The following is a 26,595-nucleotide window of genomic DNA, read 5'->3' as shown; positions in this document are numbered from 1 at the left end:
CTGATTTACTACCCATATTAAGATCACACAGCTATAAGGGGCACAACTTTGGGAGTTCCTGTTGTGGCTCATCAGGTTATCAACCTGACTAGTATCCATGAGGATGCAGATTCGATCCCTGGCCTCACTCAGTGGGTTAAGGATCCAGCATTGCCATGAGCTGTGGTGTAGGTCACAGACATGGCTCAGATCTCGAATTGCTATGGCATAGGCCAGCAACTGCTGTGCTGATTCGACCCCTATCCTGGGAACATATAACAAATAAAGGATCCATTGTTGCCACAGCTGTGGCTCAGATTCAGTCTCTGGTCTGGGTACTTCTACATGATGCTGGTACACGCCCCCCCCCCCCAAAAAAAAAGACTTCTCAAGGTAGTTATGTAAAGTCAGAATTACAGGGATAGATCAGATGGTTCAGGGAGAAGGTGGAGTCTGAGGACACCTACCTATTGATAAGCCCTTGTTCTAAGAGGAGGAACAGAGAGCAGTTCTCAGGTTCCTGTCCTCCTCCCCTGTCTCTGCCCCCTCAACAGTGATTCGTCAGAAAGTGGCATGCTGTCCCGCCTGGGTGATCTTCTCTTCTACACAGTTGCTGAGGGGCAGGAACGAATCCCTATTCACAAGTTCACTACCGTAAGTTCCTCTCTACCTTCGCAGAAGACTAACCCCTTAGGATCTCTGGAAACTGGGTAAAGGAAGATGGGACAAGAACGGGGCAGCTAACGAGCTGCTTCATGAGGATGAAAAATAGCTGATGATAGCAGAGGCATAGGCTGATGCAGCAATCCCATCTCTGACTCAGCCCATCTTCTTGGTTTGGGATTTGACCCAAGGGGTTCAGAAACCAGCTGCCTTGATGAAAAAGGGTGGAAAACCCCATTAGCCTTCAAAGCTGTTACATCCTTTCTTAGTCTGCAAATCCATTTATTCCATTTGTTGGGGTAGTTGGGGTTGCACTGATTGTTATCCATTGGGAAAGACTGTTAGGATTGCATTATTGTCCTTGTAGCTGACCTTACCAGGCTTCTTTCCCCTGAAGGCACTGAAGGCCACCGGACTGCAGACGTCAGATCCCAGGCTCCGGGACTGCATGAGCCAGATGCGCCGCAGGGTTCGAGAGTCCAGCAGTGGTGGCCTCTTGGACCGAGATCTCTTCCGAAAGTGAGGGCCCTGGAAACATGGGCACCACTCTCAAAACTGTTCTGTGGACATAGACTTTAATGGCAGGGAGGGATCCCGGGCATTGCATAATTCAACCCCTCACTTAATTGCATTATTTATTACATAGGTAACACATGACTATGCATCTACTCATGATACAAGTTCAAACAACAGAGAAATACCTGCTCTCTGTTGCCAGTCCCAGTCTCTTCCCAGAAGTAAACACTGTTAGCAGATTACTAGCTATCTTCTAGATCGTGTCCTATGCGTTTACTTACATATAGGAATACATGTAAATACACTTGTATAATTTAAGATTTCAAATATAGAGGTGAAATATTACTCAGGTTTTTTTTTTTTCTCCTATCCCAAGACACTGTCTTGGGATCTCTTTCCATATCATTACAACCCCTCATTTCCAAGGCAAAGAAACTTGAAACCCAGAAAGGTCAGGTGATGTGCCGAAGGTTACACAGCTGTTGGCCCCAAACCTGATGACCACTCACACGTTCTTTATTCCCACTTCCATGGCTTCAGAGTAAATCCCAGCTGCATCTCTCCAGCCCCCTAACCCAATCGTGTCTGGGATCCAGGTGTGTGAGCAGCAACATTGTGCTCCTGACCCAGGCATTCCGAAAGAAGTTTGTCATTCCTGATTTTGAGGAGTTCACGAGCCACGTGGACCGCATTTTTGAGGATGCCAAAGAGCTCACAGGAGGCAAAGTGAGGGCCAGGGGACTGAGGGGAGGGGCAAGGGCTCTGGGCTAGATACACCCTGCTTCTCCTAGACTTCCTGGGGCTGGGAATCCAATGGATGAAAGATGAAGAGCAGAACCTCTAAAAATGGGGACAAAGGCTTTATGTGTTTTACCTGTGGTTTCTAGAGCAGGTGAGGGAATCTGATGTTTTTAGAGAGAGAGTTGACATAAGGATTCAATAGAACTTTGAAAGAGACCTATAGGGTAACTGAGACTAAGAACAGAAAAGGGAAGCTGACTCCAGAATTCTCTTTGTATCTTCCATGGGCTTTACTACCAGCTCTACAGGAGAGGGGCGACAGCAAGTTAAGATCTTCCAGGACTTAAGGCTTGGGTGTCTTTAGGAAAAACAAGCAGGAGGGAACCCTTTTGCCTTGTAGAAGCAGAATTTTAGCTTTTATCTAAAAGATTCTCCTGACCCTGAACCTCAGTTCTATTCCGCCTCTCCACACCCATGACTCCATCCTGTCTCTGTTTTCTCTACCCACTCGTACCCAGGTGGCAGCCTACATCCCTCAGCTGGCCAAGTCAAATCCAGACCTGTGGGGTGTCTCCCTGTGCACTGTGGATGGTCAACGGTGAGATGCTTCGTGAGGAGGCGGGGAGGGCACAGGGCAGAGCACAGTCCTACCTCTCATGGCACCTATCTGCCTCCAGGCACTCGGTGGGCAACACAAAGATCCCCTTCTGCCTGCAGTCCTGTGTGAAGCCCCTCACCTATGCCATTTCCATAAGCACCCTAGGCACTGACTACGTGCACAAGTTCGTGGGCAAGGAGCCCAGCGGCCTGCGCTACAACAAACTCTCCCTCAATGAGGAAGGTGAGCACTCCCTGGGCTCAGACCTGACTCAGAGCTGCCCCCTTTCTATGCCACCCCCTCAAGGGTGTGTGTGTGTTTCTCTGCCCTTCCTGATTGGCTCTGTCATTCCATCCTCACCAGCAAATAAATCTTTTCCCCTCTACACTGTAGAGTGGGCAGGCTGCAAAGGAGGTTTTGCACAGTGGCTGAATCTGGGTGGTTTGTGTTTCCCCAGGAATCCCCCACAACCCCATGGTCAACGCTGGTGCCATTGTTGTGAGCTCCCTGATCAAGGTCAGTGCTACTCTAGCCTTCTGGAAGGAATGGTTCTCTAAACCCCCTTGTTTCTATATCCCTCATATCTGCCTGTCTCTCCGTGGAGATTGGTGGGGCCTTGATTTCTTTGAGGGTGCCCAGGAGGCGGGGAGAGCACATCAGGGACCCACAGATTATGCTGAGGGTATTAGTAAAAGGAACTGTATCCCTGCCCCTACCCATGAGTCTGGAGCCCAGAGCTTCCTGGCCCTTAGGGAAGCAAGCAGGTCCTGACCTCAGCCTAGGACCAAGGGCCAAATGCCAGAAACAGGGGGAGGACAGCTCTGTTAGGTACTGATTGGCCACTTCTGGGTGAGGGACACACAGAAGGAAGGGTGAATGGCCAGATTTAGGCAGCTATTCACGTCACCTGGAGCTGTGAGTTGGCCTTGAGCAAGGGTGTCACGCCAGCCTGTCACCTGTAGGTCTCCCAGGGCTTAAGCAAGAACTTGAGAGCAGTGTGGGCAGCAACACTCCAGAGCCAATCACAGCCCCTCCTGAGGAAGGTGGTGTTAGGAACCCTCCCCCCAGGGACTCAGTTATCAGAGTCCCTGTGGTGTTGACACTATGGTTGACACATACAGGAAGCAATTGGAGAGTAGGGGGGACCAGGCTCAGACTCTCCCCTTGTTCTGGGACAGCTCTATCTACAACCCCGTATCTGGGACCTGCCTCATCCCATTCTCATCTAAACAGGCCCTAGTGACCTGCCTCCCAGCTAAAACCTTTAGCTTTATTTCCATTATCAATGTAATTGAATTGTAATTGTTAAATATTATAATGTAAGCGATACACACCCTTCTCCCATTCCCATCACTCACTCCAGCCTGGGAGACATCTATGGGAGTCAGGGATAGGAAAGACTAAGGCTCCAGCCTGGGGTGTAATGGGGATCAGGAATACTGGTGGGGCTTGGGGTCAGGACTGGAATCAGGAAAATGAATGTGGGAGTCAGAGATGAGGGTTGGCTTTGAGGAAGGAAATGGGATGGGTGAGGCTTATAGATGGGTGAGCTAATTGGTACTCGTCACTTAATAATAAAATCAATGATTTGGGTTTTAAGATCACTAGATGTACATGGATATAAAAAAAATTTTTTTTTTTTCTTAAAGTCACTGTAAACTGCAACACTTGCCCAGTAGCAAAACCAGTCTAACATTCAACTCCCTTAGGTCCTTCTGACCCTGTCACCCTTCTGGGCTGAGAATACTGACATCTCTTTTTCCCTCTTTGCAGATGGACTGTAATAAAGCAGAGAAGTTTGATTTTGTAAGTTCCCTTGCTGCTCAGCCCTTGGCTGCTTGTCTCCATGGCATGTTGTCCACTCCAGCTGCCCCAGTGCCTGGGTCTAACCCCACTTTGATGGTGCACCAAAAAATAGTAGAAGCCTTATTTCCAGAGCTGTGGGAATCTGCTGGCCTCAGAGAGGAAAGCCTCCTTAAGTCCCTGCTGGGATAAGGACTGAGTTGTTCATAAGGGTCGGTCAAGCCTGTACGTGTTCGGTCAGGGTCTTCACACATGCGGTGCCTCCCATGCCCCTTTCTTCTCTTCCAGGTCTTGCAATATCTGAACAAAATGGCTGGGAATGAATACATGGGTTTCAGCAATGCCACGTAAGGCCTTATTCACAGGATTAGCTGAGAGAGAGAGAGAGAGAGGGTGTGTGTGAGTGTGGGTGTGTGTGTGGGTGTGTGTGGTGGGTCATGGAATGGAGGAGGAAGAGGAGATAAAAATCTTAGGAGGAAGAAATCCCACGGGAGCTTTGGTCTCCCGGTGTCCTCTGTGCTCTTTCAATGACTTCATAAAAAAAAAATTTGTGGAGTTCCCGTCGTGGCGCAGTGGTTAACGAATCCGACTAGGAACCATGAGGTTGCAGGTTCGATCTCTGGCCTTGCTCAGTGGGTCGACGATCCAGCGTTGCCGTGAGCTGTGATGTAGGTTGCAGACTCGGCTCGGATCCCACATTGCTGTGGCTCTGGCGTAGGCTGGCGGCTACAGCTCCGATTAGACCCCTAGCCTGGGAACCTCCATATGCCACGGGAGCAGCCCTAGAAAAGGAAAAAAGACCAAAAAAAAAAAAAAAGTTCCATTTCTATTTAGTACTTAAAGAAACCATGTGAAAGTTTGCGCCTGTGCCCACCTCTCTTTTTTGGGGGAGCTTCACCCACAATATGCAGAAGTTCCCAGGCCAGGAATCCTATGTCACAGCAGTGACAATGCCAGATCCTTAACCCACTGAGCCACGAGGGAGCTCCACACCTGGACCCTTTCTTGCCAACCCTCTGAAAGCCAGAAACCTCACATTTTTCCTAGACTAGATAACTAGATTATTTTGGGTTTTGTTTTTCACACTTCTCAATAAACTTGGGCCCAGTGCTTGCTCAGGTTCAGAAGTTTCCTCCAGTATTACTGTGAGAATTTATAAAGGTGCTGCTTTAGTTTGACATGTGTCTCTCTCAGGGAAGGTATTTTCCCCCCTTCTCCTCAACACCCCTCAATGTCAAGTACTAAACTGGGTATTTGCTTCAGATTCCAGTCAGAGAAGGAAACAGGGGATCGGAATTATGCCATCGGCTATTATCTGAAGGAAAAGAAGGTAACAGGGAGAGGCGGGCAGATAAAGTCCCTGGGAATTCTGCGGCTGGTGGCAGGGCAGTCAGGGTTGGGGACTTTGGCTGAGATCCTGGCCCTGTGACCGTCTGGGACTGCTAATCCCCGCCCCCAGAGAGAAACACTCTCCCCTCTTCTTCCTTGTAGTGCTTTCCCAAAGGGGTGGACATGATGGCTGCCCTCGATCTCTACTTCCAGGTAAGCAAATGCTGCTGATCAGCCCAGGGCCAAGGGAAAAGGACATGATGCCCTCCTTGCTCTGACCCACAAGAGGGCTGCTCAACTCCAGTGGTTCTAGTGTCCTTCAGAAACAGCAGGGGACCTTGTTGAAGGACCAGGATGCCAAGAACACTGCTTACACCCAAAGACACAGCATTCAGTCCACCTCTGCCTCGTCTCTGCAGCTGTGCTCCGTGGAGGTGACCTGCGAATCAGGCAGTGTCATGGCGGCCACTCTGGCCAACGGCGGGATCTGCCCCATCACGGGTGAGAGCGTGCTGAGTGCTGAAGCAGTGCGCAACACCCTCAGCCTCATGCACTCCTGCGGCATGTACGACTTCTCGGGGCAGTTTGCCTTCCACGTAAGTGCTTCTGGCCCTGCCACCCATTTGCTGTGAGCCCAGAGCCCAGAAGACACCGAGTCTCTGAGGTGGACGGGTGTTCCTGCCTCTCACTCACTTCCAGCCAGGAAGTTAGGCTGAGTCCTTAGGGGAGTTTGTCACACACGGCTAGTCCCTCGGTCTCAAACACATGATGGTGTGGCTTCAGAACCACTCCTCTGTCACCCCTCATATGGCTTGCAGTTCTCCAGAATGTCACTTCCAAAGAGAGGCTTTTCTGACCACGCTTTCTCTAGCAGACCCTCCTTCCCACTGCATTCTCTGTCACAGCACCCTGCTTTTTTCCGAATGTATTATCATAAGTTGTGGTTATTATTATATTTGTTTACCTGTTCATTGTCTATCTCCTACCGTCAGAATGTAAGTTAACTGAGAGATTTTGCCCTGGTCCAAACAGCATCAGGCACAGAGAAGATACTCTATTTTCTTACTGAAGCCATAAATTTAAGGGGGGACGGAGAAACAGGAATAAGGAACACTAATTAAACCAAATGGTTGAGACAGGTGTGGCCTTGCCATCATTTGGGATAGACTAACTTGTTAACCCAGACTCAGGGCATCTGTAGTTCATCCTCAATTCCAACCTTGTCCCCAAGGTGGGCCTGCCAGCCAAGTCGGCCGTGTCAGGAGCCATCCTCCTGGTGGTGCCCAATGTCATGGGAATGATGTGTCTGTCGCCTCCCCTGGACAAGCTGGGGAACAGTTACAGGGGTGTCAGCTTCTGCCAGGTGAGTTACTTTGCATATAGTACTTAATATTTTTAAATGAGAAAATAAAGCAATTCTGAGCTCCTCCTCAGTACAGGAAGTAAACAGTCTCTTTGTCTTACCATTCTAGAAGCTGGTGTCTCTCTTCAATTTCCACAACTATGACAACCTGAGGCACTGCACACGGAAATTAGACCCACGGCGTGAAGGGGGAGAAATTAGGGTGAGGAAAACCCCAGGTGGCTTGTTAAGACTATTTCAGAAGAGAACATTCCATAAGACTTCAGTGAACCCCTTGGTTAGGCATCCATGGGGGAGGGTGACAGGACAGAGCTGGGCATGAGTGGGTTCAGTCACAGTTACTCTCAGATGAGTATAATTTGTTTTCCAGAACAAGACTGTGGTGAACCTGTTATTTGCTGCCTATAGTGGAGATGTCTCAGCTCTTCGAAGGTACTTCTACTGTGACCAAATAAACACAATAAAATACTACTGGTAGGTCAGAGATCTTGTTAGCTGTCAACATGGCAAAATAATTAAGTGCTTAAGTCTTAGAGTCAGACTGAATGGACAGAGATTACATTTAAAGGGTTTTTTCTTTTTTAAAAAAAGTACAGTGATTGTCATGTGATGAGAACTTTGGGTTTTTGTTTTTTTCTTTTTAGGCCGCACCTGTGACATATGGAGGTTCCCAGGCTAGGGGGAGACTCGGAGCTACAGCTGCCAGACTATGCCACAGCCCTGTCAGATCCAAACAGCATCTGTGACCTACACCACAACTCAATGAGCAAGGCCGGGGATCAAACCTGTGTCCTCCTGGATACTAGTCAGATTTGTTTCCACTGAGCCACAACAAACTCCAGCCATGACAGGAATTCCAAAGAACTTAATTAATGGTGGTCACTGTTATGATTACCCTGGGTGTCAAAAGGAGAGTTCTAGGCGGTAGGTAAGTACCCTGCCTCAAATGGGTTACCAACATCAACAGACATGTCCTGGGCCCCTACTACAGGTAGGCAGGGATGTTTCTGGAACCATCACACTCTCATCCCTCTGATGCAAGAGTAACAGTTTCACCTGGGTAGAGAACACAGATAGTATGAGGTCTACAGATCTTGGCATAAGTTCTGTTTGGCTTTTTCTGGAACCCATCCAGACTGACCCCACTTCAGAAAGGATACCACTGATTCTAGGCTAAACTGGGTAACTCCAGCTACTTTCCACTCACCTCAGGTTTGCCTTGTCAGCCATGGACATGGAACAGAAAGACTATGACTCCCGCACAGCTCTGCATGTTGCTGCAGCTGAAGGTATCTGAAGGTTAAATAAGAGGGGAAGCAGATCCTAAGACCTTTCTTTCTAGCGAGTATCCCCCATGGTATGTGCCAAGTTTACAGAGGCACCAACCAGTTTTGTCCAAATGCCCGTCAGTTTGCCAGATGACTGTTACTGGGTGGCCCAGGAAGCAAAAATAGGATGAGGCATTTCCCCTTCCCCTCTTAGTTCAGACTCCAGCTGTACTAACAGGAACACCAAAAGAGTCAGGATCTATACCCTCTCATTTTCCTTCTACCCATTTTCCTAGGACACACTGATGTTGTTAAATTCCTGATTGAAGCTTGCAAAGTGAATCCATTTGTCAAGGACAGGTGAGTAGGATTAAGCTAAAAGGGGAGATGGGAGGTGAGCAGCAGCTCCTCCACCACTGCCTCCAGCCACAACAGTTATGTCTATAACCAAGGCACTCCTGATGTCTTCTTTGCCTGATCGTACTCTTCGTTCCTCCTCTCAGGTGGGGCAACATTCCCATGGATGATGCTGTGCAGTTCAACCACCTGGAGGTGGTGAAACTGCTACAAGATTACCAGGACTCATACACCCCATCCGAGACTCAGGCTGAAGCAGCAGCTGAGGCCTTGTCCAAAGAGAACTTGGAGAGCATGGTGTGAGCATGGGGCATGCATGGTCCCTGCACAAAAACAAGCACCATCTGACCACACACTTAACACATAACCACCAAACATGCTACAGAGAGCTGTGCTGCTTCAGTGGGGACCAAGACTTAGGCCAGTGCTTTCTGAGAGTCAAAATACCCCATTCCCTTGGCAGACAGAGCTTAGAGAAGTGCCTTTGTGGACACCTGATGTAGAATTATCCATGGAGACTGTGGGCTTCTTCAAGGGACAAGCCAATGGCTTAGCCCACTCTGAATCATTCCAGGTCTTTACCCAGGTCCCCTCCTCTGAGAGACAGAAGAGGGAGGGAGAGGGGCAGGCTTTAGTAGTCTGGAGAGATGTGCCCTCCTTAGCTAGGAAATGCTGCTGCTACCACTAAGAGCAATTTTATAGACAGAGAAAGTATTTTGTGCTCAAATAAACTTTAATTACACAAATCACTTTTGCTAGACCCAGTCCTTCTCTTTCTCTCCTAGGGGCATCCAGCTGCATCACCATCATAAAGGTAGAATAAGATGGAACCACAGGGTCAGAAAAAGCCCAACAATACATATTTTACATACATACTCACCCCACAAAGTTTTCCTCAATCCCAAATACTGCTTTAGGTTAAGTGTATTCTGCTGCTAAGTAGGGGCAAATGCTTGGGTCTGGGCAGGCCCCAAAATGGACTGTGCAAGACCTCAGGCCTCCCTCCTCCCTCTGGAAGTTACAACTATAGCAGAAATGAAGACAGAACTTCTCAAGAATAAAGTTTCTAGCACTAATCCCCTCAGCATCCCCCAAGTGTCTCTTCCCCCCAGTCATGATTTTAACTGGCTCAATGACTGCAAGACTGACCAGGCGTTAGAGGTTTACAGATTAAGGCAGATGGACTCGGGGTGAGAAGAGCTACAGCTGTGTGGGGCTGAGAGTCTGTAACATTGAGATATAGAAAGGAAGGCTGTTACCATTCTGACACAGTCTGTAAAGCACTTCCTGAGGGAGCCAGAGCCCAGACTCTGTGTATAGTGTACAGAAAGGGCCAAGTTATTGACTGCACCACTCCTTCAGCCAGAGGTAGAAAGGATTTACTCTGGAGAGATTCCGTAGAGCCCCCAAAACAAGTTATGTGTGGGCAAAGGGAGGAAGAGGTAGCACAGTGATGAATAAATTCTAATAAAGCTGAAAGGTAAGACTCCAGGACTGAATACAGTCTGAGAAAGTACATTCATGGTAGCCTAGGAAATTGGCAGTAGTTTGGGGGAGGGGAGAGGGTGGCTGGCTGTATGCCTACCTTTCACAGGACGGGAAACAAAGATGACTGAGATATTGCACAGAGGACCTGTCACTGAACTAGTGACAGGTGGGAGCTGGTACTTGCTTGGGCCACAATTAAAAGGTTTCAGACACTTTTTGAGCAGGAGGCTGGCCAAGAGCATGATTAGGGACTTCAGTGATGGACATATTAGAGGCCTTCTGGTACCTCAAGCCCTGAGTGAGTCAGCAGTTCTCCATCCCAAAGGGCAAAGGCAGGCACCACTGGACCCCGGAAATCTGTCTGTAGTGTATGGACCACAGCAACCCGGTTCACATCCACCAGGCTCAGCTTCTGGGCCTCATACTCCAGCAGCAGCCCCACCTTCTCTGGCTGCCCAATGCCCTCAATAGGGGCCTTCTCGTTGGCCAACATGGTGTGCCACTTGCGCTGGGCATAGGTGAACACCCAGGAACGGTCGTCAACACCGATGCAGCTATCCCGGGACATGTCCACATCTGCCACTCCTATCCGGAATTGCTGCGAGCGCTTCACTGTCACCTCCCAGTAGTGTCTGCCACTGGTGATCGCTGTGTCTGCCAGCACCACTGCCCACTCCCGGAAGCGCTCCACATTCAGGCCCAATTTTGTGGGCTCCAATCCCACCATGCCATATTTGACACCTGTGTCACTTTTGAAGAGGGCCAAGCTGCTGTGGGCTGTCTTTTCTTCCAGTTTGAAACTGACGCCTGCCGGGCAGAGGAGAGAGACGGGATAATGAGGTGAGCTAGAACTCTAGAGCGACATACACATATTCTGATCTGAAGCAGACAGTTATGAGATTACCAGGAAACGTGAATCAGAATTTCAAGCGAGAACGACAGTGGGGGCACTTTAGTATGGATAGCCCAAGAAGCCGAAAAGCTTGGACTGGGAAAGCCCTAGAATTTAAGGAAACTAGAGAAGGTCCCAAGTTTGGAATCTCAAGACCAACGCAGATGGGGGAGGGGAAACGAATCGAAGGGACTGGAATTGTTTCTCTGAGCAGGCTCTAAGAATAATAGACCGAAACTACCTTGGAAGTGAAAGAGAATAAAAGGGGGTAATCCTACCTCTGCGGGTTTCCGCGGCAGCAATCCCTAACCTTTTGGCTCCCCAGCGGCACAGGCACAGTGGACGCGCAAAGGGCAGCGCCATCTTGCGCTCCGGATGAACAGGACACGCCCCCCACCTGAACCCTGCTTTCCTCCCGCGGGTTCCCATCACACGTTGTGCGCAAGGGGCGTCGCGCGGTGTGATGACGTGGGGGAGCCAGCGCCTGGCAGGGACCCGCCATTTTAGTGAGTTCTGTTTGGTTTCACCCGTGCTTGGTGCAATTTATAAAGTTTTTCTGCGGAGAGGAAAGCTGCTCACGTTTTAACTAAATAGAATCTTTAGAAAAAGGATGTAGCAAAATGGCTAGAAGTACAGATCTTAGAATTAAACAATAATTAGGAGTCCCCGTCGTGGCGCAGTGGTCAACGAATCCGACTAGGAACCATGAGGTTGCGGGTTCGGTCCCTGCCCTTGTTCAGTGGGTTAAGGATCCGGCGTTGCCGTGAGCTGTGGTGTAGGTTGCAGACGCGGCTCGGATCCCGCGTTGCTGTGGCTCTGGCGTAGGCTGGCAGCTACAGCTCCGATTCAACCCCTAGCCTGGGAATCTCCATATGCCGCGGGAGCGGCCCAAGAAATGGCAAAAAGACAAAAACAACAAAAAAAGAATTAAGCAATAATTGGATTCGAACCCGGCTCCTCTGTGTGGCTTTGGGCAAATCACTTAACTTCTCTAAGCCTTAATGGTTTCACTTGTAAAACAGAAAAATGTCTAGCCGTCAGGCCCTAGTAAAAATTAAACCAGAGAACAATCTAGGATACATCTTGACAAATAGCAACCACTGGGTAAGTGGTTGTACTAATAAATATTGAGTACTATAAATGTTGGTTTTGTGTTTTCAGCGCTGGCAATGGAAGGTTTAGCTCAACAGAGAAATATCACTATTTTAGTTCAGAACGGAACTTAGGAGATGGGTGATTATGGCGGGCCTACATTTTTAACATTTTTATTTTCTTGATATTCTACATCCCTGCGTTTCAGACTGTTCACTTCAGGTGGGAGAGCCCCAGTTTCCTCAAGATCTCAACATTCTGCTGGCCAGCCCAATAAAATTTCCCTGCTTTAGCATTACAACCGCCCATGCTGTGGATATGTCCCTTGCTCAGGCCACTGTTATCCTTGATATGAATTGGGGCTTTTTTGTTTTAAATGTAACGTGGAAGTTCCTGATGTTGTGCAGTGGTTAAGGATGTGGATTGTCTCTGTGACCCAGGTCCCTGCTGCAGATCCCTCGTCCAAGGAACTTCCATATGCTATGGTGCGGCCAAAAATAAAGCTAAATAAATGAATGAATGTAGTAGCTTATAAACTGGTCTCCAGCTTCCATCCGACTGCTTTAATCCAATGTCCACACTACAGAGTGATTTTATGTCACAAATCTGATGATGCACTCCTCTAACTAAAATCTTTCAATGTACCTGCACCAAATTTGCTGGCATTGTCATAAAGCTTTACATGATAGGACTGCTGCCTACCATCGTCTTTCTCACCAGAGTCCCTCTTTCAAAGGTCTGCAATCTAGTGGAGAGATAGATGAGAATATTGGCAGCTGCAATCTGATGCGATACAGGCAAAGGAGAATACATTACTCTAACATATGAGGGTGTGTTGGAGAGAGACTTCCCAAAAGCCATAGCTATAGTTTGCAAAGCAAAAATGGTTAAGCAGGAGTTCCCATTGTGGCTCAGTAAGTTAGGGATCAGACTAGTGGAGTCCCTGTTGTGGCTCAGTGGTTAACAAACCCTACTAGTATCTGTGATTACTCCGGTTCAATCCCTTGCCCCGCCCAGTGGGTTAAGTTTCCGGTGTTGCTGTGAGCTGTAGTGTAGGTCGAAGATGCAGCTCAGATCCCGAGTTGCTGTGGCTGTGGTGTAGGCCAGCAACAGACTTCCATATGCTGAAGGTGTAGCCTTAAAAAAAAAAAAAAAATCAGACTAGTATGCACGAGGCTGTGGGTTTGAGCCCTAGTCCAGCTCAATGGGTTAAGGATCCAGCATTAACTCAAGCTGTGGCATAGTTTGCAGATTTAGCTCAGTTCTGTTATTGCTGTGGCTATGGCATAGGCCTGCAGCTGCACCTCTGATTTGACCCCTAGCCTGGGGACTTCCTTATGCCACATGTGCCGCCATAAAAGAAAAGAAAAAGGGGGGGGGGAGGTAAAGCAGGTGGGGGAGCCCCAGTTTGCTTAAGACCTCAGCTAATGTCCTCTTCCCAAATAGACATATTTTCTCTAGAGTATCTCATCCACACTGGTGGAGTCCACTATCATCTATTGGAAAAGAACTCTCGAGATCTCTACCCCATATTTCTTTTCTTTTCTTTCTTTTTTTTTTTTTTAGGGCTGCACCCTTGGCATATAAAGCTTCCCGGGCTAGGGGTCCAATTGAAGCTATAGCCACTGGCCTGTGCCACAGCCACAGCAACATAGGATCCAAGCCATGTCTGCGACTTACACTACAGCTCATGGCAATGCCAGATCCTCAACCAACTGAGCAAGGCCAGGGATCAAACTCGAGTCCTCGTGGATACTAGTTGGGTTTGTTAACCACTGAGCCACAATGGGAACTTCTACACCATATTTCTTTCCTGAGTTCCAGATCTGTATATCCAACAGCTTACTAGACATTACTACTTGTATGTCCCCTAGTTACCTCAGATTTAACATGTCTAAAGCTATTTGTGCCTTCCTACACAAACATCCACCTCCTCCCCTTCCTCCTCAATTCCCTGACTCAGTGAAATGAAGCCCACAACCAGCCACTTGCCCAGGCCAGAAACCTGGAAGTCCTTGATATCCTTGTCTCCCTCAATTCAGAGATTGTCATTAAATCTCTAACATGTTATTCCTTCCCTAAACTGCTGCACTGGCCTCCTAACTAGTCTCCTATTCTCCCCAGTGCTGCCTAGGGAATATTTAAAGAGTCAGCTACCTATCTTACCCATTAGATTGTGAACTCTTTTTTCTTTTCTTTTTTTATTATTTTTAACTTTATGGGAATATAGTTGACTTACAATGTTGTGTTGTAGTTTCAGGTGTACAGCAAAGTGAGTCAGTTATACATATACATATATCCATTCTTTTTCATATTCGTTTCCCGTATAGGTTATTACATAATATTGAGTAGATGTCCCTGTGCTATATAGTAGGTCCTTGTGTGAATTCTTAAGAATGGGGATTAAATCCATTATTCTCTGTGCTTCAGGACCTCATTATTCCCTGTAGTACAAGGAAGTGTTCACTGTCTTTTTGTTGTTGTTGGTTGATTTGTTGCTTTTGGGGGCCTATCCCCATCCCCATGGCACGGGCCTGTGGAAGTTCCCTGGCCATAGACTGAACTCATGCCACAGCAGTGACCCAAGCTGATTCAGTGACAACACTGAATCCTTAACCTGCTGTGCCAGAGGAGAACTACACTTGTTCGCTGTTTTTGAATAAATAAATGTGTAGAATGTTTTGTGCCAACATTTTATGCATGCAAAGGCTCAATGCAATGGCTCGATGCAATGGCTCATTTCTTCCACCAGGGGTCAGCCTGGCCCAGTCTTTTCATCCACCCAGTACATGAGAAGAGGTTTCTTTTTTTTTCTTTTTGCTTTTTAGGGCCGCACTGGCGGCATCTGGGTGTTCCCAGACTAGTAGTTGAATAGGAGCTACAGCTGCTGGCCTACAGTACAGCCATAGCAACACAGGATCCGAGCTGCATCTTCCACCTACACAATAGCTCACAGCAACACCGGATCCTTAACCCACTGAGTGAGGCCAGAGATGGAACCTGAAACCTCATGGTTCCTATTTGGATTCTATTCCGCTGCGCCACAAGAGGAACTCTTGATGAGAGGTTTCTATTTTTTTTCTGAGTTTCCGTCTTGGCTCAAGGGTTAACGAGCCCGACGAGCATCCATGAGAATGCAGGTTCAATCCCTGGCGTCACTCAGTGGGTTAAGGATCTGTCACAGACGCAGCTCAGATCCTGCATTGCTGTGGCTGTGGCACAGACCCAAGTCTTACAGATCCGATTTGACCCCTAGCCTGGGAACCTCCATATGCCTCCAGTGCGGGTCTAGAAAGACCAAAAAAAAAAATTTTTTTTCAAATTTTAAAAAGAGATTTCTAGGGAGTTCCCATGGTGGCGCAGCAGAAACGAATTAGACCAGGAACCATGAGGTTGCGGGTTCGATCCCTGGCCTCGCTCAGTGGGTTAAGGAGCCCGAGATGCCGTGAGCTGTGGTGTAGGTCACAGATGCGGCTTGGATCCCGAGTTGCTGTGGCTCTGGTGTACGCCAGCAGCTGTAGCTCTGATTGGATCCCTAGCATGGGAACCTCCATATGCCGCAGGTGTGGTCCTGAAAAGCCAAAAAAAAAAAAAAGAAAAAAGGTTTCTATTCTTTTCAAGCCTAGGGGCAAAAGTGTGAAGGTGATATTTCTTTTGGAAAAGTTCTGCTCTGTCAATACTTTGCATTTTGGTAGTAATGAGATAAAAGTTCCAGGATTGTGTTTCTGGGGTATTTCTCCTTTGGTTTCACCCTGATCCTGAGAGCTGAAGCAATTACTGCACATTTCTAACACTGTCACTCCGACATAGCTCTATTACTTTATTCTCCGCTCAGGGAATAGTTTCTTACCTGTCATTTCTTGCATTATTTCACTTTTACAGGGTGACTATCCATCTGATAAGCTCACCCTCATTCTGATGATTTACCTGGATCATTGCTAATGAACAAGTAACTCTGAACATTTCCATGCATAATAATTAGGAAGTGATAGAATTTTACTTGACAGAGAAAAAAGGAAAAACATTCAAGGTATAGGGAATAGCTTAGACTAAAGCACTGGGTTATGAAGCAAAGTGGGGTTTTGAGAATCACAATATTGGGAGTTCCTGTTGTGGCTCAACAGGTTAAGAACCTGACTAGTATCCGTGAGGATGTGGACTCAATCCCTGGCCTCGCTCAGTAGGTTAAGGGTCCAGTGTTGCCATGAGCTGTGCCATAGGCCAGCAGCTGCAGCTCTGATTCAACCTCTAGCCTGGGAATTTCCCTATGCCTCAGGTGTAGTCCTAAAAAGAAAAAAAGAAGGGAAAACAAAAAACAAACAAACAAACAAAAACAAGAAGCACAATACTGCCAGAGTCTCATGCTACAGAGATAAGGAAAGCCATTAGAAAAGTTGAGGGTGGATGATGAAGAGTCATGTACGCCATGGAGCTCCTGTCGTGGCACAGTGGAAACAAATCCGACTAGGAACCATGAGGTTTCAGGTTCGATCCCTGGCCTTGCTCATGGGTTAAGGATCCGGCGTTGCCGTGACCTGTGGTGTAGGTTGCAGATGTGGCTCAGATCCTGCATTGCTGTGGCTCTGGCATAGACTGGCGGCTACTCCTCCAATTCCACCCCTAGCATGGGAACCTCCATGTGCCGAGGGTGCAGCCCTAAAAAAAAGTCATGTATGCCATGACAAGACTGTCTTTCAGGCATTCAGGAACTGTCGAAGGGAACACAGGGAAATGACAAATTACTGGTACTTTTACAACGATAAAGCCGCCGGTGACAAGGAGAATGAATTGGAGGGGATGAGACTAGAAACAGGGTTAGTCAGGGTCTGAGGCTGCTAGAGTTCTCGGGTGAGACATGGTGTGGGCTCAACTCTCTAAGAGGCAGAATGGATGGAACTTTGGTGACTGGTTAGATGGGAGTGAGAGGATGAGGGAAGGAAAGTTTATTCATAGGTTTCTGACTTAATGAAAAGATACATACAGAGGGAAAAGCATATTTGGATGGGGGGAGGTAATTAGTTCAATTTGGGACAGGCTGAATCTGTGGTCGAGCAGACACTCACATAGGTGAAAATGTTCTGTAGTTATATGGATACGCATTTCAAGGGAATGGTGGATGAAGATGAAGTCATCCAAGGAGAGGGTATAATGAACTAGGGTAAGCAGGGAATGAACTGAAAGTACAGTCCTAGGGAATACCAGTATCTGAAATGACACATATAAAGTGCTTAGAACAGAACCAGACCCATAGTGAGCACTGAGGTCGTATCTGACTCCCCAGGAAAGAAAGTAGAGAAGGAAGCAAGAACAGGATGGGCCGGTCTGTTTACTCTATTTCTTAGATTACCCCATTTCTAACATGTTGGGGCCCTGACCCAATCCAAGTGCTAATTGGAGCCCTTAACTCTGAGTGGGGTAGGGGGGGGTGCACTCGGAGCTTGGTGATTGTTCTGGACTTTGCCAGGAGTCAGCAGTCAGCAAAGCATAACCAGAGAAAGAGAGAGAAGGGGGGCCCTCAGGAGCTAGCCAAAGGGGCTGCTAGGCTAGCTTGTGCTTTGCTGGGGCCTTTGTCCTACTGAAACTGTCCACACAATGGAGCTGAGTTACATGCTGACCTGGCATTCTGAGTACAGGGATGGGAGAGAGATTCCACATGGTGGAAGCAGAGATGAATGGTCACCCAGCCCCTCAGGACCACATTGCTATTCAACCACGTTGTGATTGCTAGAGAAGGTCCAGTACTTAATAATCATAAATTATGTTTACAGCTGATTAATTCATGAATCAGTTCATTTATACTTTAAGGCAGCTAACTTATGTGTATATTGCTTGGGCACATCCCATATGACCCTCATAAATCCTATACGATCAGCCATGTAGATATTTTTATGGAACTCAATTTTGGTTTATTTTTTAGGTCCTGATGACATGGGTGCCTAGGAGTAGCTTCAGAAAGGTCATGAGTCAGTCCTGAGCAACCTCAGAGATGGCTGTGGTAATCACGTAGGACCCACGGTGGAAAAATGCAGGAAGACCAATAGCTCTGCCTGCAGATTCACTAAGCTTTCTAGATTCACCTGCTCCCTCGTATGGATTATGCTTCCTAGGGCACTTCTCTGGGACAGAAATGCGCTGCTGCTTCTTCTTCTTCTTCTTTTTTTTTTTTTTTTTTTTAGTCTTTTTTTCTTTTATGGCTGCACCCGTAACATATGGAAGTTTCTGGGCCAGGGATGGAATCTGAGCTGGAGCTGTCATCTGTGCCACACCTGCAGCAACACCGGATCTTTAACCCACTGTGCCAGGCCAGGGATCAAACCAGCAGCACCACAGAGACAAGCCAGATCATTAACCCTCTGGGCCATAGCAGGGAACTCCCCAGCAGTGGGCTTCTTTATTAAAGGGGGAGTAAACTTAGGGTCAGTAGCCCCAGGAATATAAATAGGTTAGAAGTTTGAAGGTTAGTAACCAAGAATAATCCGCAGTTTAGAACTAGATGAGAGGAGTTCCCGTCACGACTCAGTGGTTAATGAACCGGACTAGGATCCATGAGGATGCTGGCTCAATCCCTGGCCTTGCTTGTGGGTTAAGGATCTGGTGTTGCCGTGAGCTTGGGTGTACATTGCAGTCACGGCTTGGATCCCGAGTTGCTGTGGCTGGGGCGTAGGCCAGGCTGCTACATCTTCAATTCGACCCCTAGCCTGGGAACCTCCATATGCCACAGGTGTGGTCCTAAAATAGAAAAAAAAAAAAAACAAAAAAAACTGGATGCTAGTCCAGGATGGCTACTCCATGCCATTGTGACTTAAAATGACCTCGTAACCACACCAAGTTTGTTATTTTACAAATCACTCTTCTCCATTTCCGTAGTTCCTAGTGTGAAAAATTTGAAAAATGTTTGTATGTTTGTTCACTTAAGTCCAGAAGAGAGAAAGGTGGAAAATCTAGAAGGAAATTTTTTTGACAACCCCTCGAAGAAACCCCAAATACAAGAATGGAGTAGATTAATAGCAAAAACATGAACAAATTAGGCAGAAAGAAGACAAAGATGAACTGGGGTGTGTCCTGGGTGACCCCAGGAGTATCTCCCCCATGAATCCCCTGTGCTCCCAGGCAATTCCTCAAAGGTGCCTTCCTTTGCGGATTCCAGTGGCCCAGGTGCTGGTTCAGCATTGGTTCCATCTCAGTGCTTGACTCTGTTTCTGTTGAGGGATGAGAATGTCCCTAGCATGTCTTCCCTGGAATTCTTCTCACTGCCTTCCAGAACCTCGAGTCAGCTTTCCTCTTTACCTCTCTGGCTCCTTAAAGCCAGGTCCATAAAGATGATTTTTTTTCCCATTGTTTTTTGTTTTTGTTTTTTGTCTTTTTGCCTTTTCTAGGACCGCTCCTGCGTCATATGGAGGTTCCCAGGCTAGGGGTCTAATCGGAGCTGTAGCCACCGGCCTACGCCAGAGCCACAGCAACTCGGGATCCGAGCTGTGTCTGCAACCTACACCCAAGCTCACGGCAACACCAGATCCTTAACCCACGAGCAAGGCCAGGGATCGAACCTGCATCCTCATGGTTCCTAGTCGGGTTCCTTAACCACTGAGCCACAAAGGGAATTCCCTGAATAATTTTCCGTTGTGTGAATATACCATCGCTTATTCATCCATTTTTCTGTCAATGGGCATTTGGGTGGCTTCAAGTTTTTTGCTGTTGTGAACAGTGCTACTTTGAACTTTTTGTACACATCTCCTGGTGCAGATATAGAAAAGTTTCTCTCGGGTATATAAGTGAGAAGTGAAATCCCAGGGTCAGAAAATGTGTGCTTATCCATCTTTATAAGACGATGCTCTACTGTGTTCCGAAATGATTATGGCAGTTTACACCCCCACTGTTTATCAAACTGGTTCTGTTATTTTGTATCCTCATCCACATCTGAATTAAAGTTTTTCTGTTGTCAGAATCTCTGCTCTCAACACTCTGATGTCCTACCCTCTCTCCTGCCCAGGGGACATGTTCTAGAAGCAGCACGAACCCATGCAGTCCCTGAGGACCAGCAGTGGTGACTAGGATCTGTGAGCATCACTGGAGAAGATGCAGCTTTTTCCCCGCTCTCTGTCTCTGTGGTTTAAAAGGCCAGGCCGAGGATTTGGAAAAGGAGGTGCTGGCATGGATTGGGGGTAGGGAATCTGGGCTCGGAGAAAGCCAGACACAGCAGAACTATTCTGTCCCAGAGCTGCAGGGTCCACAGATTCCAGCCCAAACCAGCCAATGGGAGAAGGCCCTCTAATCCCAGAGAACTAAAGAATTCTCTTCAGTTATCCACCTTCACTGCTGAACCCTACTCCTGACCTCCACCCCCACCCTTACCCCTGCCCCGTTCAGAGGAGCCTGGAGGCCCCCAGGAGCACAGTCTCATACTCCATGAAGTGAATCCAGCTTGACTGGCCTTCCAAGCAGAGTTTGAAGAATGTTCTAATGGAAATGTCAGCCAGGACTATGAAGCCTAACTTTGACATGAAGAGAAAGGCAGACTCCTCCAGTCCCCCTGTTCTTGGTCCCTTTCTCTCAGAGCCTCACACTAGCCCTGGCCCTACCCCCGGCCCCCAACCCCGCCTCACACCCATGGCTCTGCTCACCTCCCATTTGAGAAGGGAGGGGAAAATGCAGCAGTTGATTTGCATTTAGAAAATGATCATGGGCCCGGCCCTCTGCAGCAGTGAAGGGGTTAAGAGGCTGGGCCAGCCACCTCAGCCTGCCCCTCCCAGGGATTAAGAGTCCTCTATAAAGGGGACTGTCCATCCAGATCGCGGCCAGGGGGGTATCAGGGACCCAGGCATCGTGCCCATCCCCCCTGCCATGTGGGAACTGCGGTCAGCCTCCTTCTGGAGGGCCATATTTGCTGAGTTCTTTGCCACCCTCTTCTATGTCTTCTTTGGGCTGGGGGCTTCACTGCGTTGGACCCCGGGACCACTTCATGTCTTACAGGTGGCTCTGGCCTTTGGCCTGGCCCTGGCTACCCTGGTGCAGGCTGTGGGCCACATCAGCGGAGCCCATGTCAACCCCGCCGTCACTTTCGCCTTCCTCGTGGGCTCCCAGATGTCTCTGTTCCGTGCCTTCTGCTACATGGCAGCCCAGCTCCTGGGAGCAGTGGCTGGAGCCGCCGTTCTGTACAGTGTTACCCCGCCTGCCGTCCGAGGAAACCTAGCACTTAATACGGTAATGGTTGGCCAACTGGGGCGAGGGGAACCCGAAGCTCCCACTTCCTGCCTGTGCAGGTGGATCAGTTCCCCAGGGGTCTGGGATATTGTATGTGAGTGTGTGTTTCAGGGTGGGGAGAATCAACAGGTGCTCTGGAGAGGTAAGGAAGTCATAGAGCCCTGGAACTGAGTTCAGGTCCCAGCTTCCCTCCTAACACCTTGCAGGTTCTTTTTTTTTTTTTTTTTTTTTTTAGGACCACATCTGCAGCATATGGAGGTTCCCAGTCTAGGGTTCAAATTGGAGCTGCATCTGCCGGCCCCAGCCACAGCAATGCCAGATCCTTAAACCACTGAGTGGGAGCAGGGATTGATTGAACCCGCATCCTCATGGATACTAGTTGTGTTCATTTCTGCTGGAACTCCACCCTGCAGATTCTTGAAGAAACTTACTTTACCTTGTGGGGCCTCCGTTTCCTCACCCATGTAAGCAGGCACATTTATTTCTAGCATGAAGGAGTATTATTAGAAGAAATTAAGGAACAAATACAATTACTATGAAGGCGGTTGTATGACTCTTCCTCTCCAGGGAAGTGCTGTCGTAAGGAGTTCCTGCCTGGGAAGCCTTGAGCAGGTAAGGCTGCAGCAGCCCTAATGAGCTCCCTCCCTTCTTCTTCCTTTGCCCAGTTGCACCCTGGGGTGAGCGTGGGCCAGGCCACCATAGTGGAGATCTTCTTGACACTCCAGTTCGTGCTCTGCATCTTTGCCACGTACGATGAGAGGCGGAATGGCCGCCTGGGCTCCGTGGCCCTGGCTGTTGGCTTCTCCCTCACCCTGGGGCACCTCTTTGGGGTAAGCAGGAGAGGGGAGTAACCTCTCATTTAAAGATTCCGGGACCCCAAAATTTTTGCTGATTTTACTGCTTCACTGTCAAATCATTACCCATCTCCCTCTGTATCAATCAGCCCAGAGGAATCAACCCTGCTCTGTTCTTCTGCCTTGTGTTAGCATTAGCTAGTCCTTCTTGACCTCCAGATGGTAAGGCATGCATCTTGGGTAAATGGAAGCTTTGTCTAGGGATCCATAGTCTGTCCCCAGATGGGGCATCGGTGACTTCACTCCACTGTGGGACTTCTGTGCAGGTTGTCCTTCCCTACTTGCTGCTGGCTGGAAGCAAGGTGCCAACCCTCTGGGGCAAGTGGGTGGTGGGAAAGAAGCTAGGGTGGAGAAGGGGGGCAAGTGTCTCAGTTACAACTTTGTCTTTTGCAGATGTATTATACCGGTGCAGGCATGAACCCTGCCCGCTCCTTTGCTCCTGCCATTCTTACCAGAAGCTTCACCAACCACTGGGTGAGTGAGAGGAGAAGGGCAAAATCCTGAAGCCCTTATGGATGGGTGTGGACTGCAGGTTCCAGATTTGGTTCCTGCTTTCCATCTGGATGTGTTGAGTGCTGTACCAGCTGTCAGCCAAGGGGGTTGTCACCGCGTTTTCTTGCCTGTGTGAGCAAGATTCATTATTTTGCTAGAAAGAGGTTTTTGCTCATATTAGTTAGTCAGAGATTTTTACTAAGTATCCACTGGATTCCAAAACTGGGAGCTACTGGAGTTCCCTAGTGGCTCAGTGGTTCAAAGATCTGGAATTCTCACTGCTGTGGTGCAAGTTTGATCCTTGGCCCAGGAACTTTCACATGCCAAGTGTGTAGCCAAAAAAACAAAACAAACAAAACAAAACAAAAACAGGAGTTCCCATCGTGGCACAGTGGAAATGAATCCAACTGGAAACCATGAGGTTGTGGGTTCAATCCCTGGCCTAGCTCAGTAGGTTAAAAATCTGGCATTACTGTGAGCTGAGATATAGTTTGCAGACAAGGCTCAGATCTGGCATTGCTGTGGCTGTGGTGTCGGTGAACAGCTGTAGCTCCAACTGGACCCCTGGCCTGGGAACCTCCGTATGCCGAGAGTATGGCCCTAAAAAGCAAATAAAACAAAACAAAACAAAAAAACAAACAAAAACCCCAGTAAAATAACCAGGAGACATGAGGACAAACCACTGAAAAGGAAGGAAACTTCTACTCTCAGAGATCAGGGTATGTATGAGCACAAATGGGCCTGAGCCTTATCCCAGTTCTAGCACTTTACTAGCCTTGTGTGTGACCACGGCAAACAAACTCAATCATTCTGCAACTTGGTTTCCTTAACTATAAAATGGGATGTTCTGACAAATAAGTATGAAACTTTTAGGCATGAAATATTTAGCACAGAATCAGAAGTTCCAGTTGTGGCTCAGTGGTAATGAACTTGACTAGTATCTATGAGGACCCAGGTTCAACCCCTGGATTGACCTCAGTGGATTAAAGGATCCAATGTTGCTGTGAACTGTGGTGTAGGTCACAGAAACAGCTCAGTTCTCTGTTCCTCTGTTTCTGAGAGACTGTCTCGTAAGCTAGCAGCTATAGCTCCAATTCAATCCCTAGCCTGGGAATTTTCATATGCTGCAGGTTTGGCCCCTAAAAAAAAAAAAAAAAATACAACCCCCCCCCCAGCCCCCTAAACGTCTTCAATAAAAATTGGCTATTTTTGGAGTTTTATTTTGGCACATCAGGTTAATGATATTGAGTTGTCACCACAGCAGCTTGGCTTGCTGCTGCGGCATGGGTTCAACTCCAGGCCCAGAACTTCCATAAGCCACAGGTATGGCCAAAAAAAAAAAAAAAACTGTCCATTTTTGTGTCGTTTGGCCATATGCCAGCCAAACATATGAAAATAACTCAAAAAATTTTTCAGGAGTTCCTGTTGTGGCTCAGTGGTTAAGGAATCCGACTAGGAACCATGAGGTTGCAGGTTTGATCCCTGGCCTTGCTCAGTGGATTAAGGATCCTGCACTGCCCTGAGCTGTGATGCAGGTCACAGACGTGGCTGGGATCCCAAATTGCTGTGGCTCTGGCACAGGCCAGTGGCTACAGCTCCGATTTGACCCCTAGCCTGGGAACCTTCATATGCCACGGGAGCGGACCTAGAAAAGACAACAACAACAAAAAAATTCAAAATTGTATGTCCATTTTCATGGCACCATTATTCACAACAGCCAAAAGGAGGAAACAATCCAACCCTTACAAATTAATGGATAAACAAAATGTAGTCTTTTTTGGTCTTTTTTAGGGCCTCACCCACGGCATATGGAGGGTTCCAAGGCTAGGGGTCCAATCGGAGCTGTAGCAGCTGGCCTGCACCACAGCCACAGCAATGCCAGATCAAAGCTGCATCTTCGACCTACACCACAGCTCACGGCAATGCCAGACCCTTAACCCCCTGAGTGAGGCCAGAGATCAAACCCATGTCCTCATGATAATAGTCAGATTCGTTTCCACTGAGCCATGACGGGAACCCCCAAGATAGTAAATTTTATGTTATGTGTATCTTATCACAATTAAAAAGAAACTTTTGGAGTTCCCTTTGTGGCACAGTGTAAATGAATTCGACTAGTAACCATGAGGTTGCAGTTTCCATCCCTGGCCTCGCTCAGTGGGTTAAGGATCTGGTTTTGCCACTGCAACTGCACTCGGGTTTGTGGGTGTGCCCCCCCCAAAAAACCACAAATAAACAGACACTGATTTCTGCTTAAATAGAGCCCAATTGTATGTGCCAAGTGCAGGATGTTTGTTTTTCAGCAGTGAGATTGGAAAAAGAGCAGCCTTGCTCTTGGGTTGCCTCCCCAAAACTGATTATCCCTTTCCTCTTCTAACAGGTGTACTGGGTGGGCCCAATCATTGGCGCGGGCCTGGGCAGTCTCCTTTACGACTTTCTCCTCTTCCCCCGGCTCAAGAGTGTTTCTGAGAGACTGTCTATTCTCAAGGGTGCCAGGCCCAGTGACTCCAATGGACAACCAGAGGGCACAGGGGAACCTGTTGAACTGAAGACCCAGGCACTGTAAAAGCTCCAGCTGGACCAGAAGGAGTAGGAAGCTTCTGGGTTTACATGGAGGGGCCTGGATGAAGAAAGAGACTGTGGGAGGGGCATGTACTTCTTTATTTTTAAATTTATGTGTGTGTGTTTTTTTGCCTTTTGCCGTGTGAAATCTTTCAAGTTGCATTCATGAGCTGGTTGGTGCAAACTTCCCTTCCTCCCCATCCCACCTCTCTTCGCCGCTGTGCGTGCATGGTTGTTTGTATGACTGTGAGTGAACATGGCTATGTCTGAGTTTGGGGGCATGGCATGAGAGGTAGGGAAGGGAAAAGAGGTGTCATCCTACACCTTCCTCTCCCAACCTGGTGTGGTAAGTACAGGACACCAAGACCTTAAGGCCTTTACCATAGTGCCAGTCAAGTGTATGGCTCTGGGTTTCTGAGGGAGCAGGGAAGCAGTTAGTTACTCCTTAGAGGAGGCAGGTGGAAAGAGAAGTGCAGGAGACTGAGGCATTCCAAGGGTTGGGAGAAGCAGCTGAGAGTTGGAGAGAAAATGGAGGTGTCCAACCCAGATCAGGATGCAATTGTACCAAAAAGTTTTGGAGAAGTTAACAGGAGAGTGTAGCTTACTTATCTCAGGGATGCTTGCCCCAGGGACTTGGGTGGGGAAGTAGCTCTGAGAAAAGTGAACACTGGAGTTTGAATTGTTCTGTAAATCCACATCAACCTGTCTACACCACTTGGCTGGGTTTTGTTTTCATTCTGGCAGGATGGGTCTCTTTGGAGCCCCTGGGCCATTGAGCTCCCCAGCTGAATAAAGGGTGGGTGAACCTAGAATCTGGAAAAATTAAGTAGCTGTCCTCCCTGTGTGGCCTCCAGGCAGATGATATTTAAGCCCAGAAGAGCTCCCTTAGGCCAAAACAGGAAATCTGATGCCTGGAGCAAATGCAGAGGTAGAGGGAAGTGGTGGGAGAGAATTTGACCCTCAAGAGTTTTAATTTACAGCAGACCAAAACACTCTTCAAATGGCATCTTTCCGCTTTTATCACCAGTTCTAAAGTCGTCTTTATTTTCCTTTTCTGTGTTTGTCCTTTCACTTTTCTCTCATCTGTCCTTCCCATCTTCAGCAAATCTCTTCTAACTCTACACATGTCCCAGAAATTGATTCTTTCTATCCAACTCTTAATAATTCAAGAGACACCATTTGATCCCTATCTTCTGTTGATGGGAAAATGCTCATCTCAACAGGGGCCAGAGGAGACCCTGACCTAATGATCCTAATGATGAGTACTTATGTTAACCTCTTCCATTTTGAAGCCTCCTGCATGCTTCGCAAGCTTTAAACCTATACCTGTAGTAAGACAGACACCCCAGCCCAGCAAAAGACCACATTCCCGCGTAGCTCAACTCTCCAATTCCTCACAA

At 48.0% G+C, this 26,595-nt stretch overlaps 3 protein-coding genes across 5 annotated transcripts in view; 2 read left to right on the top strand and 1 right to left on the bottom strand.

The window, feature by feature from the left end:
- Positions 1-9,366, top strand: part of GLS2 (glutaminase 2) — a 13,278-nt gene extending 3,912 nt beyond the window's left edge. For 2 of the 3 annotated variants that reach the window (XM_047786942.1, XM_047786943.1), the window contains exons 2-18: positions 534-633; positions 1,040-1,161; positions 1,755-1,884; positions 2,418-2,497; positions 2,577-2,740; positions 2,955-3,013; positions 4,271-4,303; positions 4,589-4,647; positions 5,564-5,630; positions 5,792-5,842; positions 6,049-6,225; positions 6,861-6,992; positions 7,102-7,194; positions 7,363-7,424; positions 8,205-8,281; positions 8,557-8,620; positions 8,764-9,366. In XM_047786942.1, coding sequence (XP_047642898.1) covers positions 534-633; positions 1,040-1,161; positions 1,755-1,884; positions 2,418-2,497; positions 2,577-2,740; positions 2,955-3,013; positions 4,271-4,303; positions 4,589-4,647; positions 5,564-5,630; positions 5,792-5,842; positions 6,049-6,225; positions 6,861-6,992; positions 7,102-7,194; positions 7,363-7,424; positions 8,205-8,281; positions 8,557-8,620; positions 8,764-8,920 — 1,627 coding nt within the window. In that variant the 3' untranslated portion in view covers positions 8,921-9,366. The remainder of the gene's footprint in view (positions 1-533; positions 634-1,039; positions 1,162-1,754; positions 1,885-2,417; positions 2,498-2,576; positions 2,741-2,954; positions 3,014-4,270; positions 4,304-4,588; positions 4,648-5,563; positions 5,631-5,791; positions 5,843-6,048; positions 6,226-6,860; positions 6,993-7,101; positions 7,195-7,362; positions 7,425-8,204; positions 8,282-8,556; positions 8,621-8,763) is intronic. The other variant, XM_047786944.1, reaches the window with a different exon arrangement.
- Positions 9,330-11,401, bottom strand: SPRYD4 (SPRY domain containing 4). The gene is made up of 2 exons (XM_047786946.1): positions 11,276-11,401; positions 9,330-10,912 (listed from the first exon to the last, which is right to left on the bottom strand). The coding sequence occupies exons 1-2, from the start codon at positions 11,358-11,360 to the stop codon at positions 10,374-10,376; spliced, it is 624 nt and encodes a 207-aa protein (XP_047642902.1). The 5' UTR covers positions 11,361-11,401; the 3' UTR covers positions 9,330-10,373.
- On the top strand, positions 10,830-26,595 carry MIP (major intrinsic protein of lens fiber). The gene is made up of 5 exons (XM_047786945.1): positions 10,830-10,945; positions 20,080-21,290; positions 21,956-22,120; positions 22,538-22,618; positions 25,014-26,595. The coding sequence occupies exons 2-5, from the start codon at positions 20,931-20,933 to the stop codon at positions 25,197-25,199; spliced, it is 792 nt and encodes a 263-aa protein (XP_047642901.1). The 5' UTR covers positions 10,830-10,945; positions 20,080-20,930; the 3' UTR covers positions 25,200-26,595.

This window comes from Phacochoerus africanus, chromosome 7 (genome assembly GCF_016906955.1).
Source record: "Phacochoerus africanus isolate WHEZ1 chromosome 7, ROS_Pafr_v1, whole genome shotgun sequence".
In the NCBI taxonomy this organism is placed as follows: Eukaryota; Metazoa; Chordata; class Mammalia; order Artiodactyla; family Suidae; genus Phacochoerus; species Phacochoerus africanus.
The sequence above is the reverse complement of the archived record's forward strand: the minus strand, read 5'-3'. Positions and strand labels throughout refer to the sequence as shown.

Excerpts from the sequence above, each read along its gene's own strand:
- SPRYD4 (XM_047786946.1), bottom strand. The coding sequence starts at position 11,360 with ATGGCGCTGCCCTTTGCGCGTCCACTGTGCCTGTGCCGCTGGGGAGCC. Across the intron at positions 10,913-11,275 it reads TGCCGCGGAAACCCGCAGAG|GCGTCAGTTTCAAACTGGAA; the intron begins GTAGGATTACCC and ends TCTGCCCGGCAG.
- MIP (XM_047786945.1), top strand. The coding sequence starts at position 20,931 with ATGTGGGAACTGCGGTCAGCCTCCTTCTGGAGGGCCATATTTGCTGAG. Across the intron at positions 21,291-21,955 it reads GAAACCTAGCACTTAATACG|TTGCACCCTGGGGTGAGCGT; the intron begins GTAATGGTTGGC and ends TCCTTTGCCCAG. Across the intron at positions 22,121-22,537 it reads CCCTGGGGCACCTCTTTGGG|ATGTATTATACCGGTGCAGG; the intron begins GTAAGCAGGAGA and ends TGTCTTTTGCAG.